Raw genomic sequence first — 15,078 nt, 5'->3', positions numbered from 1 at the left:
GGGTGTCCGCCCTGTGGAATGCCCTCCCATCAGATGTCAAGGAAATAAGCAGCTATCCTATTTTTAAGACATCTGAAGGCAGCCGTTTAGGGAAGTTTTTAATATTTAATGCTGTATTGTTTTTAACACTCGATTGGGAGCCGCCCAGAGTGGCTGGGGAAACTCAGCCAGATGGGCGGGGTATAAATAATAAATAATAATAATAATAATTGGTAAAGATGAAAGCTGTGACCCAGACTGTGTTCATTTACAGCACACACACACACCCATTCGGACAAACCTTTAGGAGTGGGAACAGAGGCACTCACACCTGACCTTCATCCAGGCAACTGAGAAGCATGATCTAGAATTCAACACATCTGCAGCCAGGGAGAAACACTCAAGATCATATGAACCTGGGCTTATCAAGGATGTGGCCTGGGAAGAGTCTCAAGGGGCACTTTTGACCCCTGAGCCCCTGAGATGCTCCACCTCTACACCGTTCTATTTAGATTGCTGGTCTTAACCTCTGAAGCCCTCATTGGTTGAGCTACTTATGTGCCCACCTGCATTTGTACCTGTACCATGCTGTCCTCTTCGGATGGCCATCCCCTTAGATCCATGAGCTGGGTGACCATGGGGGGGGGGTCTTCTCCATGGTAGCTGCATAGACTTAGAACTCCTTCTCAGCAGAACTGTGGCCGAGGGCTACACATCAGGGTCAGCAGGCCTTAAAAGACTTGTTTCGGATGGCCTTCCCCCAAGTCATTTTTGTTCCTTTTGCTAAATAGAGGCTGGGTAGGTCTTATTCCATATGTTTTCTGTAATGGTGGGTGTACACACTAATAATAATAATAATAATTGCAGTTTTGACTGAGGTAAACTACTTTGGATGGGCATTTGCCTAGAGAAGCAGTGCAGAAATATTTAAAAATAAAATAAATAAAACAAATTCCCTGATATTAAAATAGGAAAGACAGCACAAAAACAATGTACTCTTTCCTCCTGCCTCCTTTGTTGATTCACAATGGATGTATGAGCGAATATGATTGTTTGCATGTATAAATTACATGTGCACACATGTACAAAAGTCTGAAAAACTATTTTGGAAGGTCGTATACCTAAAAGGCAGTATGTAAACATTAAAAATAAAATAAAAAAACACATACGTAAAAGCATTCAGACTGCCTCAATGGAAAGTCAGTCATTCTTTATTGAATTCCAAAATTATACAAATACTGTGTCCTTACATCCATTTCACATTTTGAATTTGTGTTCCCTCCTCCCTTAAATCCAAATCCCTCCCCTACCCCCAAGCAGAAACAGAGCCCTTGAGTCTACGTAAAAAACTTCCAGAGATTTTCAGACACGGGGAGAAGGGAAGGACAGAAAGTTAAGAGGTCACCTGGACGCGAGTGGGGAAGGTGCGTTTGTAGTGAGATATACGTATGAAGCTGGGAGAAAAATAAAGGCGGGGATCTGAACAGGTAAAGTGTGAGAGAGAGGCCTATCCCATCAATGGTACAAATGGATCCTCCATCCGGGTGATTGGCTCAGTGGAGGTGGATGCTCTCAGACAGGTGCCCTAACTAGCATTCTCCTTGCTTCTGGTCCCAGTCTAACTAGACCTGGAAGAAGGCAGCAACTACTATCTAGGCCAGAGGTTTTCAACCTTTTTGTGTCTGCGGCTCCCTTGACCAACTACAGTGGTACCTCGGGTTAAGAACTTAATTCGTTCTGGAGGTCTGTTCTTAACCTGAAACTGTTCTTAACCTGAGGTACCACTTTAGCTAATGGGGCCTCCTGCTGTCGCCGCACTGCAATTTCTGTTCTCATCCTGAAGCAAAGTTCTTAACCCGAGGTACTATTTCTGAGTTAGCGGAGTCTGTAACCTGAAGCATCTGTAACCTGTAACCTGTACGTTCTTTCTGTTGCACCCCTGTGAGGTTCAGGAGCCCAGTTCTGTCACCCTTTCCCTGCAGAGCTGGCAGCCTCTCACCCTTTTTCAAATACCCTCCCTTGTGGAGGGTTCCCTCAGCCTCCTCTCCACTCTCCTTGGAAGACCTCTGGGCAGCCACTGTCACCGCCCTTGGTCTCTGAGCTGCCCCATCTGCCCCAAAGAGAGGTGCCTTCTCACACTGCCCCACAGGAGCCTGGGAAGAGGATGTCCCCTGCCTTAGTGGCTCAACAGAGACTGGCCAAAGGTGAATGTGAGGCCAGCACCTTACCTGGGGAGGCAGCAGTGGGTGCTGCCAGGCCTGCAAGGTGGAAAGGCTTCCTTCAGCACCAGGCATTCAGCCTCCCATGCAGGCCTTTCACACAGCAAGCACAAGAAAGGCCAGTGCAGCCACTGCCTGCCAGGCGTCCCATTTCTCTGCCCATTCCCAACAGCAAGGGCTGGTGGACTGGCTGAATGGGCTCCCTTGCCCGATTGCTTACTCCGAGGCTGCCTCAGCTCCTGGCAACCAGCCCCCCCGGCCAGCCCCAGAGGCACCATTCGCCTGGGGAGCTTGCAGCCAGGGCTGCTGCAACAAACAGCTGTGCAAGCCTTTGAGAGGCAGAGAAACAAGAGTAAGGTTACCAGATTTTTTCAATGAATCCAAGGACACTTTTCAACTTCAGTGGATTTTGTATGGGGACTGATTTGTAAATCCAGGGACTGTCCCTGGGAAACAGAGACGTCTGGCAACCTTAAACAAGAGGGCATCAGAAGAGGGAGGGAAGGAAAGAGGGACGGAGGCTAGTGTTGCCCATGGCACCCCTGACCACCATTCAAGGCACCTCAGGGTGCCACGGCACACTGGTTGAAAACCACTGGTCTAGACAACTGTGATAGGCTTCTTCTCTCCTCTGGTGTTTCAAAATGACCATCTGGTGGACTCAGCAATGGGATGGCGAACACCTCAAGGGCAAAATATACAGCACTCCTCGGGTGAAAAGAGACATAGGTTTCGGGAGGCCTCTAGGTCACCACTGGGCACCTAGAAGTAGCAGTGGCATGGCTTTTGAAGCGATGCAGGATGTGTTCCGCAATATATGTCAGATGAAATCAGGTAGACTATGTTGTGTGGACAAGTAGCTCCCCCTTGAGTGGGATGGACAGCAAGCAGCCATGGTTACCACGGTTTCAGGAGAGGACACCACTTGTATGGAAATCTTCACTTCAAAGTGTGCATTTCCAAAGCTCACAAACACTGTACAGTTTCAGGATTTCAAAGCTGAGTATACATACTAGCAAACATGTGTGTAGTAGATCAAGTACTGTAACAAGTTTCTGTTAAATAGGTCCACATGTTGAGGTCATCTGATAGGAACAGTACATACAACTTAACCCGGCCCAAGGCATCCGTTTTACTGTGCATTCATTATTATTTGTGGTTGTACAGAATCAATACTGTGTGTGCCTGCAAAAATTTTGGGGTGGTCACGCTGCTTCATTTCCAATCAGTGAGTATCCCGTAACTTCCTGCTGAAATCCCACAACTGTTTATACCACAACTGATGTGTTATAGGTTATTTGTGGCAAAAATGTGGTTGCGCTGGGCAAGCATCACGCAAGAAACTAAAGCAGGAAAAATCCACTGTTAATGCATTACTGTGTCAAGAGCATGCAACAGAGCACACCTGTGATAAAACGCCCATATGGAGGGGCTCTGGGTAGACAGAGGCAACCTGTGCACAAAGGAAGTGAAAACAACACAAACTGGAAGGCAAACTCAGAAGAAAACCTCTAGCCAGAACACCCATTTGCTAAAGACTGCCCCAAATAAAAGTATATTGTGGAGGTAAAATGGAACAGGACAGGTAGGGTGCCCACAAGAATCGACAATTCTTATCACTGTATGAGAAGATCCGTGATAATTATACTTCTACTTAGAAGCTCTGTCCCCAGGGACGCTTTGCAGGTGGATCACAGAGTTGTGGGCTCTTTCAGATCTGGAAAGTACTGTATTTTTTGCCCTATAGGGCACACTGGCCCATAGGGCCCACCTAGGTTTTTTGGGGGGGGGGATAAAGAAAAAAAATTATTTCCCCCCCAGGCGCGGGGCTGGGGCGGGGGAAGCCCGAGCTTCCCCCGACCCCAGCCCCCAGAACAGGCTGCTATCCACAAGCCTTGGGAACCCGGCGGGAAGTCCCACTGGGCTCCCAAGGCTTGCGGAGAGCTGCCCGAAGTGCGCTCCACTGTGCTCCCCAGGTTTCGGGCTGCAGGCTGCTGTCCGCAAGCCTTGGGAACCCGGCGGGAAGTCCCGTGGGCTCCCAAGGCTTGCGGATAGCTTCCTGAAGCCTGGAGAGCGAGAGGGTTCGGTGTGCACCGACCCCTCTCGCTCTCCAGGCTTCAGCGAAAGCCTGCATTCGCCCCATAGGATGCACACACATTTCCCCTTCATATTTGGAGGGGGGAAAGTGCGTCCTATAGGGCGAAAAATACGGTAGTTTATGTGCAATCCTATGCAACCATACTTAGTAGCAAGTCCCTTGGAACTAAATGAAGCTTACTTCACATGCACAAGACTACCCTGTTAACCTGGGAATGGCCAGTCTTTCATCATTAGAGTTCTTGTACAGTGGTACCTCTAGTTAAGAACGTAATTCGTTCTGGAGGTCCATTTTTAACCTGAAAGTGCTCTTAACCCAAGGTACCACTTTAGCTAATGGGGCCACACTATTTCTGTTCTCTGTTCTGTTCTCATCCTGAAGTAAATTTCTTAACCCGAGGTACTACTTCTGGGTTAGTGGAGTCTGTAACCTGAAGCGTTTGTAACCTGAAGCACCACTGTACTTTTAAAAAGTTGTGTAGGTATTTTGGCAGATATAGCTGTCCCGGCTTTTATAACATCTGAGTATGCAAGAAACCTCTGATAAAAACCCCTCCTTCTGCAAGTTGTAGGAACCCTAATATTGCTAGCTTAATCATTTCCGATTTAATCTAAATCCTGTATTTGTAAGCTCTTTGTGGCAGGGACCTATTTTATTATTATTATTGCTTAGGTTACACCAAGTACATTGATGGTGCCATGTGAATAGTAAGTAACAACTTGGGCATACATGTTATGCTCACAGGAATAGGACGAAGACTGAAGTCCTAAAGAACAGGACTAGATATCAGGGGCTTAAGTTACAGGAGGGTAGATTTTGGGTTAACATTAGGAGAAACCTCTTGGACGCAAAAGCACTTTGACAATGGAACCAATGGGGCAGGCTCTCTGGCTGGAAGTCTTCAAGCAGACACAGTCATCTGTTAAGAGATGTTCTAGATCTCTGGATTTCCTACACTGAGCAGAAGATTAAATAAGGTCTTCTGCAATGCTTATGATTCTTAAAAAGTCCCCCCTCCCCAAATTAGGTATTATAGCAGCAGGAATTACATGGCACGTCATGGTATCTGTTAAGAGAATGCACAACTCTAATGAAATTGAGTCAAGACTATTGCGAAATGATATATAATGAGATTAAAAAGATGTTCAAGTTGATCGTTTCCCAAGAAACCCAAAGCTGTTCTTTTAGGAATTATAAATAACGATGTATCAAAAGAATTGGCTAACTTATTTATGTATATAACAACAGGAGCACAAATATTGTATGCCCAAAGACCAAAGATAGAAAGAAGGAGAGGTTCCAACAAAGGAAAATTGGCTTTTGAAAACAATGGAGTATGCAGAACTGGCAAGATTAACAGCAAAGATTAGAGACCAAATGATGGAAAATTCCTTGAGGACTGGAGACCTTTTGTTGAGCATTTAAAGAACTATTATAGCAAGATGAAAACGCGAGCAGGACTTGAAATATGAGCATCAGCGTTAATTATTGAGATAAATAGGTTAAAATGTATGCATTGAATAGGATATGCGAAATATGCCACATCTAAAGGTAAATATTGAAACCATGGAAGGGGAGGATGGGAAATCAATGGATAATTTATGGTCTTTTTTGTTTTGCTTTTTTCTTGCTTTTTGTGTGTGCAAAATCAATAAATAAGATTTACCAAAAAAAGAAAGTGAGACAAGACCATTAAACTAAGCCACCAAAGATCTCAGTTCCCAATCTGTCCAATTAAAAGAAGAAGAAAAGCTAGAAAGAAATAGAAAATAGAAAATATTGAGCTCCCAAGATTGCCGTTAAGTTAATGGAGGCAGGTAAAAGAAGCAGATATAGTTTAATGCATCTAAAACATTGGTTTTAGATATGTTACTGATGGCTTATTATGGATGATAGAGGAAACGTGGTCCAGGGGAGATTTATCATCATGTACTATTTTCAAATCAAGCCTGGGAACATGTGGTGATAGGCTTGGGATGGGGTATCTGTCCCCAACTCCCACCTACTCCAGCCAGTAAGGGCAACCATCGGGGTGATGGGAGTTGCAGTCCAGCAATGTCTGGTTTGCCATCCCTGAGATATGGTGACCACCATCTCCACAGTACAGTGGTACCTTGGGTTGAGAACTTAATTCGTTCCAGAGGTCCATTCTCAACCTGAAATGGTTCTTAACCTGAAGCATGCTTTTGCTAATGGGGCCTCCCGCTGCCGCTGGCATGCAATTTCTGTTCTTGTCCTGGGGTAAATTTCTTAACCTGGAACAACTACTTCCTGGTTAGTGGAGTTTGTAACCCAAAGCGTCTGTAATCCAAAGTGTCTGTAACCCGAGGTACCACTGTACATAGAAGGCAATCTGCTAGCCACCTTCAAGTATTTGGAAGGCATGAATTAGTTCTATCACCCATAGATGATGAAATTAATTTGTTGCCTGTCACTCCAGAAGGTAGGATCCAAACCAGAGAATTCAAAAACAAAAATGAGGATTTTTGACTAAACGTTAAGAACTTCCTGACCATACAAGCTGTCCCCATGCTGCCTTGGAACATAGTGTACTCTCCTTTCTTAAGAGGTTCCAAAGGAGATGCAGGACAGTCACTTATCAGAGGTGCCACAGCAGTGGATTTCCTGCATCACACTGAACTAGATTATCTTTTGAGATCCCTTTCAAGTCCATGATTCTAAGTGGTTACCAGTTGCGGCTGCTGACCAGCCTTCACAGATTGCCACCCACCAGCAATAGCAAGGCACGGCCACAACTAGTTCAACACTCGCACAACACCACTCAAAGGAACATTAATACATGGAGAAATAAAGGAAGCGTTGTCACCATGGTAACGGCAGCATCCTTGGGTACTGGCACGGAGGCCAGGATGATTTCTGATATCTGTGTAAAAAAGGGGTGGACAAATGAGGAGGAAAAGACAAAATAAATGGAGAAGAAAGAAGAGACAGGACACTGAAGTGGAGAAGGTTCCAGATCTAGAAAACTGCCCTGGCACAGTTCTTCGCCAGACGGGCAAAGGGAATTCGACAGAAGAGGATGGAAACCCAGTTTCCATTTCACTGCTTCATTTCACCTTGACGCTAAACGTCCAGTGTGTAATACACACTGGGCGCAATCCCCTTTCCCCTCTGGCACACCGGCAGAAATGAAGGCTATAGTTGGTAATTTGCTGCCTTTAAAACACCACTGTCTGAGAACGGCCATGCCACCCCGTAGGGACTGCTCTGACCCAACTGGCAAAATACATCGGGGCTCTAGCAGGCTGTAGTTCAGCTCTCTGCTGTGGTTTTGCAACAAGGTTCAAAGAGAAAATGAAGAAAGGATTCCAGGCTGGAGGAAAGGGTGCAGGAAGAGGAGGAAATGGCATGGAATGGGGAAATATCATAAGGTATCGTATTTTTCACCCTATAGGGCGCACTGGCCCATAGGGCGCACCTCGTTTTTTTTAGGGGGGGGGAAATAAATAAATAAAAATTTATTTCTGACCCCAGCCCCCAGAACAGGCTGCTATCTGCAAGCCTTGCGAGCCTGGCGGCAACTCCCGCCGGACTCGCAAGGCTTGCAGACATCTGCGCGAAGCACAGGGCGCCCTCCGGAGCGCGCCCCGTGCTTCGGGCTGCAGGCTGCTGCCCGCAAGCCTTGCGAGCTCGCGGGAACTCCCACCGGGCTCGCAAAACTTGCGGATAGCTTCCTGAAGCCTGGAGAGCGAGAGGGTTCGGTGCGCACCGACGCCTCTCACTCTCCAGGCTTCAGCGAAAGCCTGCATTCACCCCATTGGACGCACAAACATTTCCCCTTCATTTTTGGAGGGGGAAAAGTGCGTCCTATAGGGCGAAAAATACGGTACTTACAGGCTGGTGGCTCTCAACACTGACCAAGCACTTCTGCTTTAAGCTGCATGCAGAACTGCAATGGGCTTCCCGTGCTTTGGAGGGGGAGGAAATTGCAATTTCTGCGCATGTTCTGTTTACACCTAACACAACCATACAAAAAAGGGAGCAACAATTCACCCGAGAATAGCATCTTACAGCAATTGCCTCCAATTGATTCTTGAATCATTTTTGTAAAAGATACGGGCTAAAGTGCTTTGTAAAAATTCAGCGTCATTGCAAGATCACTTCAGTGTTATAAAGTAAGAAAAAAACTAAATTAAAAACAACACCAAAGAAATCAAACGGCACTGAATACGAAAAGGAGAATGGCAGTGTGTGGCGTCTGGTTTTGTTTTTAAAAAACCAACAACACTAAAGTACCTTTTTCATTTAAGTGCTTTTGCGTAACTATTTTAATTTTTTAAAAAGAGCATAGGCAGAAGGAGCAAATTAGAAGATTGACAGCTGGCTAAAATGTCACAGACCAGAAAGGTCACAATGGCATCTTTATAGCAGGTGGGAAAATAGTGCTTAAGGTGATCCGCAAGTGTAAAGACTGCCCTACAATCCTGTTTTAATTTTTTTTAAAAAAACTGTAGTCTGAAAGAAGACAGAAGGAAGTTGCATAGGTAAAAATTGCAGAAGGAAGACAATTTGACGATGCCATCATGTAGATTTGCCATGAAAAGCTCGTAAACAAAGGTCCATACTAAGGTCCTAATACGGAAATACCCGTAGCGTAAACATTTCTCCTTGGTTTGCTTGAATTGTCCATCAGCCGGACCTTTTCATGCTCACTGTACATTAGTGTCAATTGTAATGCATTGTGCTGCGGAAAAGCTGCCTCAGGAGCCCTGAAAAGGGCAAACGAGAGAAGCCCCAACCTAATGTTAGGATAGTCAATAGTGTAGCCCAGGGAGTTTTCCAAAGGGAATCAACCTGGCAGCATTTCAGTATTAAGAAGAATTAATCTTTCCTGGGTGGCCTTAGGAGAAATCCAACATTGCTCTGCAAGAGGACAGCACAAGGACCTTCTCCTAAGCAACGAGATGAGGGGACTCCACCAAGCCAGTTCCCTCCTGCTACCTTCAACACCTTGTTTCCAAACCTCCTGCTGTAACACCACATCCACCTAAGAGCTGGGAAGAGGGTGCCCAGGAGTCCAGTCTGCCCACCCTCCCTCGTTTCAACACCCCAGACCTCGGGCCTATCAGGAAAAAAACAGAAACCCTGACACCAAGTATGACGACACCAGGGTGGTTATCTTTGTAATCTTTGGTCTGGTAGCCAGGTCCAAATTAGGTCCAAATTAGGTCCAAATTAGGTCCAAGTTAGGTCCAGGGACCCCTGACCATTAGGTCCAGTCGTGGCCGACTCTGGGATTGCGGCGCTCATCTCGCTTTATTGGCCGAGGGAGCCGGCGTGCAGCTTCCGGGTCATGTGGCCAGCACGACTAAGCCGCTTCTGGCGAACCAGAGCAGCGCACGGAAACGCCGTTTACCTTCCCGCCGGAGCGGCACCTATTTATCTACTTGCACTTTGAAGTGCTTTCGAACTGCTAGGTTGGCAGGAGCAGGGACCGAACAACGGGAGCTCACCCCGTCGTGGGGATTCAAACCGCCGACCTTCTGATCGGCAAGTCCTAGGCTCTGTGGTTTAACCCACAGCGCCACCCGCGTCCCTAGGTCCAAATTAAATATGAGCAAATAAATTAGATTGTCCACTAGGGGCACCGTTGGCTTTTGGCACTCCAACTTGGGGCCACAACCCCCCAGGCACAGCGGGCATAGTTGGTACCAGGCAGAGGAACAGAGAAGTGAGGTGGAGGCTCTGCCCCCATGGCAGCAAAAAGAGCAGGAGCCCGTTTGCATGCTTGGCAACAAGACACAGGAGACAGCCGGGCACCACTGCTGCAATGACAAAAGAGGGACGCCCAGAGTATCCTCCCGTAAAAGCAACGATGACGAAATGCTGAGACAGACAGAGAGCGTGCGAGAGAGCGCTATTATCCTGGACCCACCCCCGCCCCCCACAAAAAAGTGTAAACCCAAAACTCCATGCAGTTTTCTTGTGACAAGCAATGGCTGGCCACGGCCTGACTGCCAAAGAGGAAAAGAAGGCCAGGAGCTCTGTGCTCCTACCATAGGAGCTGAAAGCATGTAACGGTCACTTGTGTTGTCATAGCACCAAAACTGACCAACGAGGAGAGCTTATGCTAGCTCCGTGGCAACGGGCAGCCTCTTTCTGATCACCTGTTTCGTGGCCCCAGAGCCCAGAAGGACCAAAGAGAAGCTCCCCACCCATGCCGTTCCAGGTTACTTTGTCATGACCACGAAGGGTTCCTTCCGTCACTTCCCCACAGCGATGGACAGGAGGTGTCGTTCCAGGATGAGCGAGGGTGAACAGGAGGGGGCAATGGCACGTCTCTGTCAGGAAATGGTCCTCCCTGGTAAGAACCACTGTGTCTTTGGGGGGACGGAGGGGGTTAGTGCCCCACTCCGCTGCTCTTCCCTGTCGTTACCCAGTCGACAATGATGAAACTCAGGCTCATCACCATGAAAACGAAGCCAAGGGCAGCAAAGCAGGCAGCCTGTGAAGGACAAAGAGGAAGGCATGATACCCGCCGTCCAGTTCCAATTACTGTATTTTTCGCTCTCTAAGATGCACCAGACATAAGACGCACCTAGTTTTTGGATGAGGAAAACAAGAAAAAAAATATTCTGAATCCCAGAAGCCAGAACAGCAAGAGGGACCACTGCGCAGCGATCCCTCTTGCTGTTCTGGCTTCTGGGATAGCTGCGCAGCCTGCATTCGCGCCATAAGGCGCACACACATTTCCCCTTACTTTTTAGGAGGGGAAAAATGTGTCTAATAGAGCAAAAAATACAGTACCTTGCAAGCTTCAGTGGGGAGAGAGGGAGGGGCTGCATGTTCTAAATAGGGAGGGAAAGAGGGGGCTATCCCCCTACTTGGAAATGAGTATCCCACTTGCCATGTTAGTTCTTGGATTCAGCCTCATTCTACCTTTTATATGGTACATTCTACCTTTTATATATACCTTTTACATGCCTTACTACGGTGTCTAAGGAGTCTCAGAGAGACTTGAAAACCAGCTGTGATTTTGTTGACAATTGCTAAAATGATTTTTTATGGGCAGCTAGAAGGAGTGGCAGACCAATTGCATGTCTTCAACAAACTAGGCTTGGAAGTTTCATGGGTGAACAGGTGTCTCCCACAGCCTAGAACCCCCAAGCTGTTCTCTTGCTACCTTAGCTCAATCTTAGCTTGAATCCCCTTCCTCTCTACCTAGCATAGCTGTAAACGTTTCCCTTTTTTAAAGGGAAATTCCCTTATTCCGAATAGGATTCCTCGCAAGAAAAGGGAAAAGTTGACAGCTATGCTACCTATTCCCTTCCCTTGTATATCTTTGCAAACTCATCGACAGGGCTTCTCTCTCTCTCTCTCTCTTTTAATGGAGGTGAACTGTCTGAAAAGCAGGATACAAATAAACGCATTTTCAGCCAAGAAAAGCTTGGAACAGCTACACTTTCACCTGGCCTCCCATGGGCTCATCTCATCCTTGACTGAGCTCCTGTCCCCATTTCCTTTGGCTTACCACGTTGAACCACTTTCCCTTCCCTCTAATGGGGCCTCTCACATTCCCATCCACCGGCCAGCATCTGGTACCTGGATTTTGGATCTGGATCTCAGAGGCTCTTTCTCGTTGGGGATAATGCGGATGTAGAAGATGCTTGGGAGGATGAAGATGAGGCTGGGGGCCGACGTGGCTCCTGAGGCGGGAAGAGTCAGAAAAGGGAACATATTCTTGGGTATCCTAGGTTAACATCTCTGCCATACATTCAAAGCAGCATCACATCCTGATTCTGAGTCTGATGTTGGTGATCAAAGGATCCCTGAATCAGAGTCTGGCAGACAGTAGCCCCTGAAACCGGGTTCTGCAGCACCAGGGCTCTCAAAGGCACATTCCACCCCCCCCCCCGCGAAGGAACCAAAGGCTTCCCATGTCACCTTGCCAGTCGAACAGCTCAGGGAGCAGACCACACCAAGGAGCAAAGAATGAGTCCCAGTCTCCAGGTCAGAGGGTCAATCCTTTAAGAGACTCTCCAAAACAGGACACCATTCCCTCCCCGGCACGATCTCAAGAAAATCACTCACCCCACCCGCTCCAACAATCTACACACACTTATTGGCACAAAAATGGAAGCAAGAAGAATTACCGACGAAAGAAGAACGGCGGGTGAAATTAATGGACTATGCAGAATTAGATAAATTAACATGAAGGATTCGAAACCTACGGGACCAGAGATTCTTAGAAGACTGGAGTAAATATATGAACTATTTGAAAAGCAATTGTAATGAACATATTACGCTAGTAGGACTGCAAGAGGTTCTGTAAGGAGGACTATTTGAAATATTGCAAGAAAGACTATGAGGAGAATTATTAGTTAATGATAATTAAGAGTAATAGAGAAATTAAGAAATGCAGAGTAAGTGATAAAGAACGGAAAATCATCAGAGGTTGTTGACGGAAGCATAAAATGTTGTATAAGGTAAGAAGTTATGTTAAATGATTGTTGGAAATGATATGTTTATATATAAAAAAAACAATCCAGACACAAATGCGAGGTTCCCCATCCACAAACTCTAAAACTCACTGCCGCATGCTAAACCCTGCTCACTTCCAGGCACCCAATATCCAGTTTTTAAAAACAGCTTGTGAGGTTGCTGATCACGTCATGAATGTTAAGGTGAAGCCCAGCCCCGAGCCCCTCTGCTACGCCTTCCTAACACAGGTCATACATACCAATGACTCCAAAAATGTCCTTGATGTTTGGCACGAAGATGACAAGAAGGTTGACAATAACGAGGAGGCAGCAGGCAATGATGACATGGCGGACCCAGCTGAAATCCTTTTTGTGAAACAGCAGCTGCTGGATGGCCCTGCGGATCTGTGGTGGGTGGTGGGAATGAGAGTGTGAGCTATACTGGGCAAAGAGGCACTAAGGGATACGCAAGAGATCTCTGTCACTCGCTGTTCAAATGCAAGTCTCCAAGGTTTTTAGCTTTATCTCTCTGCCACGGCAAAAACAACCAATAGCCTGTTACGGCGCCTTATTCCAGGATCAATATTAGCCTTTACAGGGCACTGGGTTGTCTTTGCTCAATGGCAGGGGCTTTAATAGCTGCTCCCATTTATTTTTATGTATTTGCAAAGAAATCCCTGTACTGTCAATGCCTAGATACACATCATGGTAGCAAACAACAACAATTAAATTACATTGATAAAACAAATACAGAAAGCATCAATCGAGCAACAGATCAGATCAGCAGATCGACCATAGCTGGATCACCTCTCAGGGAAAGCCTGGTTTAAGCCAGTGCCTAAATCAGATGTTTGAAATCTTCTGGCTCCCCGGATGTTGCTGAACGACAAGTCCCATCAGCGCTGACCAGCTGGAGTTGGTGGGACTTGTAGTTCAGCAACAGCTGGAGGGCCAAAAGTTGCCTCATTCCCAACCTCAGAATGCTTCTGACACTGAATTGGGATGGCAGAGAGAGAGGAAGGGAGGCAGACTGGAGAAACTAACTGCAGGTGCTTTGGGGAGGAAAGCCATTTGACGCTGCAAAAGGGGATGAAAAAGGCAATCTCTTACCGGGAACAGAACCACAGGCACCGTGAGTGTCACAGCCATCAGCACAGCCAACCGCACAGAGAGAATGAGCTTGTCCATGGCGTCAACTTTGATATAAGTGTGCAGCATCTCTGCTTCAACACTCTCTGCCAGAAAGGAGAAGAGATATACTCATCAGTCCGAGAGGTGGCGGACGTGAAACGACAGGGTCTGGGGCCAGATGGGAGGGCTTTTGACTGGGACTTCAGAAAGGTCCTTAAAAGGGTACTTTAGGATGCCATTAGTTCTCAAGCTGGCAAAAGATCTTGAGCTGGAGACAGGAGTGACATCGGGGTGTGGATTCAGGCTTTGTGCCAGCATCAATCTTTGGCCAGGAAAGGAAGAGATGTAGCGCAACGAGAGAGAGGGCGTGTGCTTTTTATGCACAAAATCCCAGGTTCAATCCACATCATCTTTAGGTAGGGCTGGGAAAGACTTGTCTGAAACCCTGCCAAATTGTTTCCAATAAGACTTCCAACATGGTGCCCAAGTTTGCCAATGTGCCCACCAGCATCTCCCATGGAACCCACAACAGGTGTCCATAAATACCCCCTCAAAAATCCACTGTGAATGACAGTTCACTCTTCCTGCTCAGCCTCTCCAATGCTGAAGCCTTTATGTCACACCCGTGGCAGCCATTTTGTGTCATGCACACCCCACAGCAGCCATTTTGTGATAAATATACTGTGTCCTCATGACAGCCATTTTGTGACTGATGCTCGTGACACTTTCTTGAAATTCCAAGTCTGTTCCCTGGCATAAAAAGGTTGGCCACCCTTGATGTAAACAATGCTGAACCAGACAGACCAATGGTCAGACTCAGTATGAGCCAGTCCGGCCAGGAAGCATCTTACCGGGGGGGGGGGCAGAGCGCATCATGTGATACTCCTAGACCAATGAAAAGTTTTCATGTCAGTCTTGTTCTGAGCCAATAAAAGACTCTACTTTTTGTGCTACCTAAAGATTGCTTCCCATCTGCCTTGCCCCCAGCATGACAGGAGTTGAACCAAACAGGATCTGCACACATTCCCTTAGGAATTTTTTTTATGACAGTTGCCTGCATGCTCAAAAAAAGAACGTGTACACCTTTTCTTTCAACTTGGTTTGCACAAAAAACATGCAAGTGCAGGAAGACCAACCAGTTGTGCAACTCATTTTTTATTTTGTATCCGATATACAGTGGTACCTCGGGTTACATACACTTCAGGTTACA

The 15,078-nt window shown here is 46.8% G+C and overlaps 1 protein-coding gene and 1 long non-coding RNA gene across 2 annotated transcripts in view; both read right to left on the bottom strand.

The window, feature by feature from the left end:
* Nucleotides 1–1,149: 1,149 nt before the first annotated feature.
* Nucleotides 1,150–15,078, bottom strand: part of LOC308467006 — a 41,704-nt gene continuing 27,775 nt past the window's right edge. The window contains exon 2 of the long non-coding RNA XR_013981059.1: nucleotides 1,150–1,887. This is a non-coding gene — a long non-coding RNA (uncharacterized lncRNA). The remainder of the gene's footprint in view (nucleotides 1,888–15,078) is intronic.
* The window catches only part of SLC38A5 (solute carrier family 38 member 5), a 52,188-nt gene continuing 40,416 nt past the window's right edge, over nucleotides 3,307–15,078 (bottom strand). The window contains exons 13-16 of the mRNA XM_080988225.1: nucleotides 13,848–13,972; nucleotides 12,998–13,142; nucleotides 11,860–11,963; nucleotides 3,307–10,762 (exon numbers count right to left, since the gene is read on the bottom strand). Coding sequence (XP_080844351.1) covers nucleotides 10,658–10,762; nucleotides 11,860–11,963; nucleotides 12,998–13,142; nucleotides 13,848–13,972 — 479 coding nt within the window. The 3' untranslated portion in view covers nucleotides 3,307–10,657. The remainder of the gene's footprint in view (nucleotides 10,763–11,859; nucleotides 11,964–12,997; nucleotides 13,143–13,847; nucleotides 13,973–15,078) is intronic.

Source organism: Podarcis pityusensis (assembly GCF_964106645.2).
Source record: "Podarcis pityusensis genome assembly, chromosome: 17".
NCBI lineage: Eukaryota > Metazoa > Chordata > Lepidosauria > Squamata > Lacertidae > Podarcis > Podarcis pityusensis.
The sequence above is the reverse complement of the archived record's forward strand: the minus strand, read 5'-3'. Positions and strand labels throughout refer to the sequence as shown.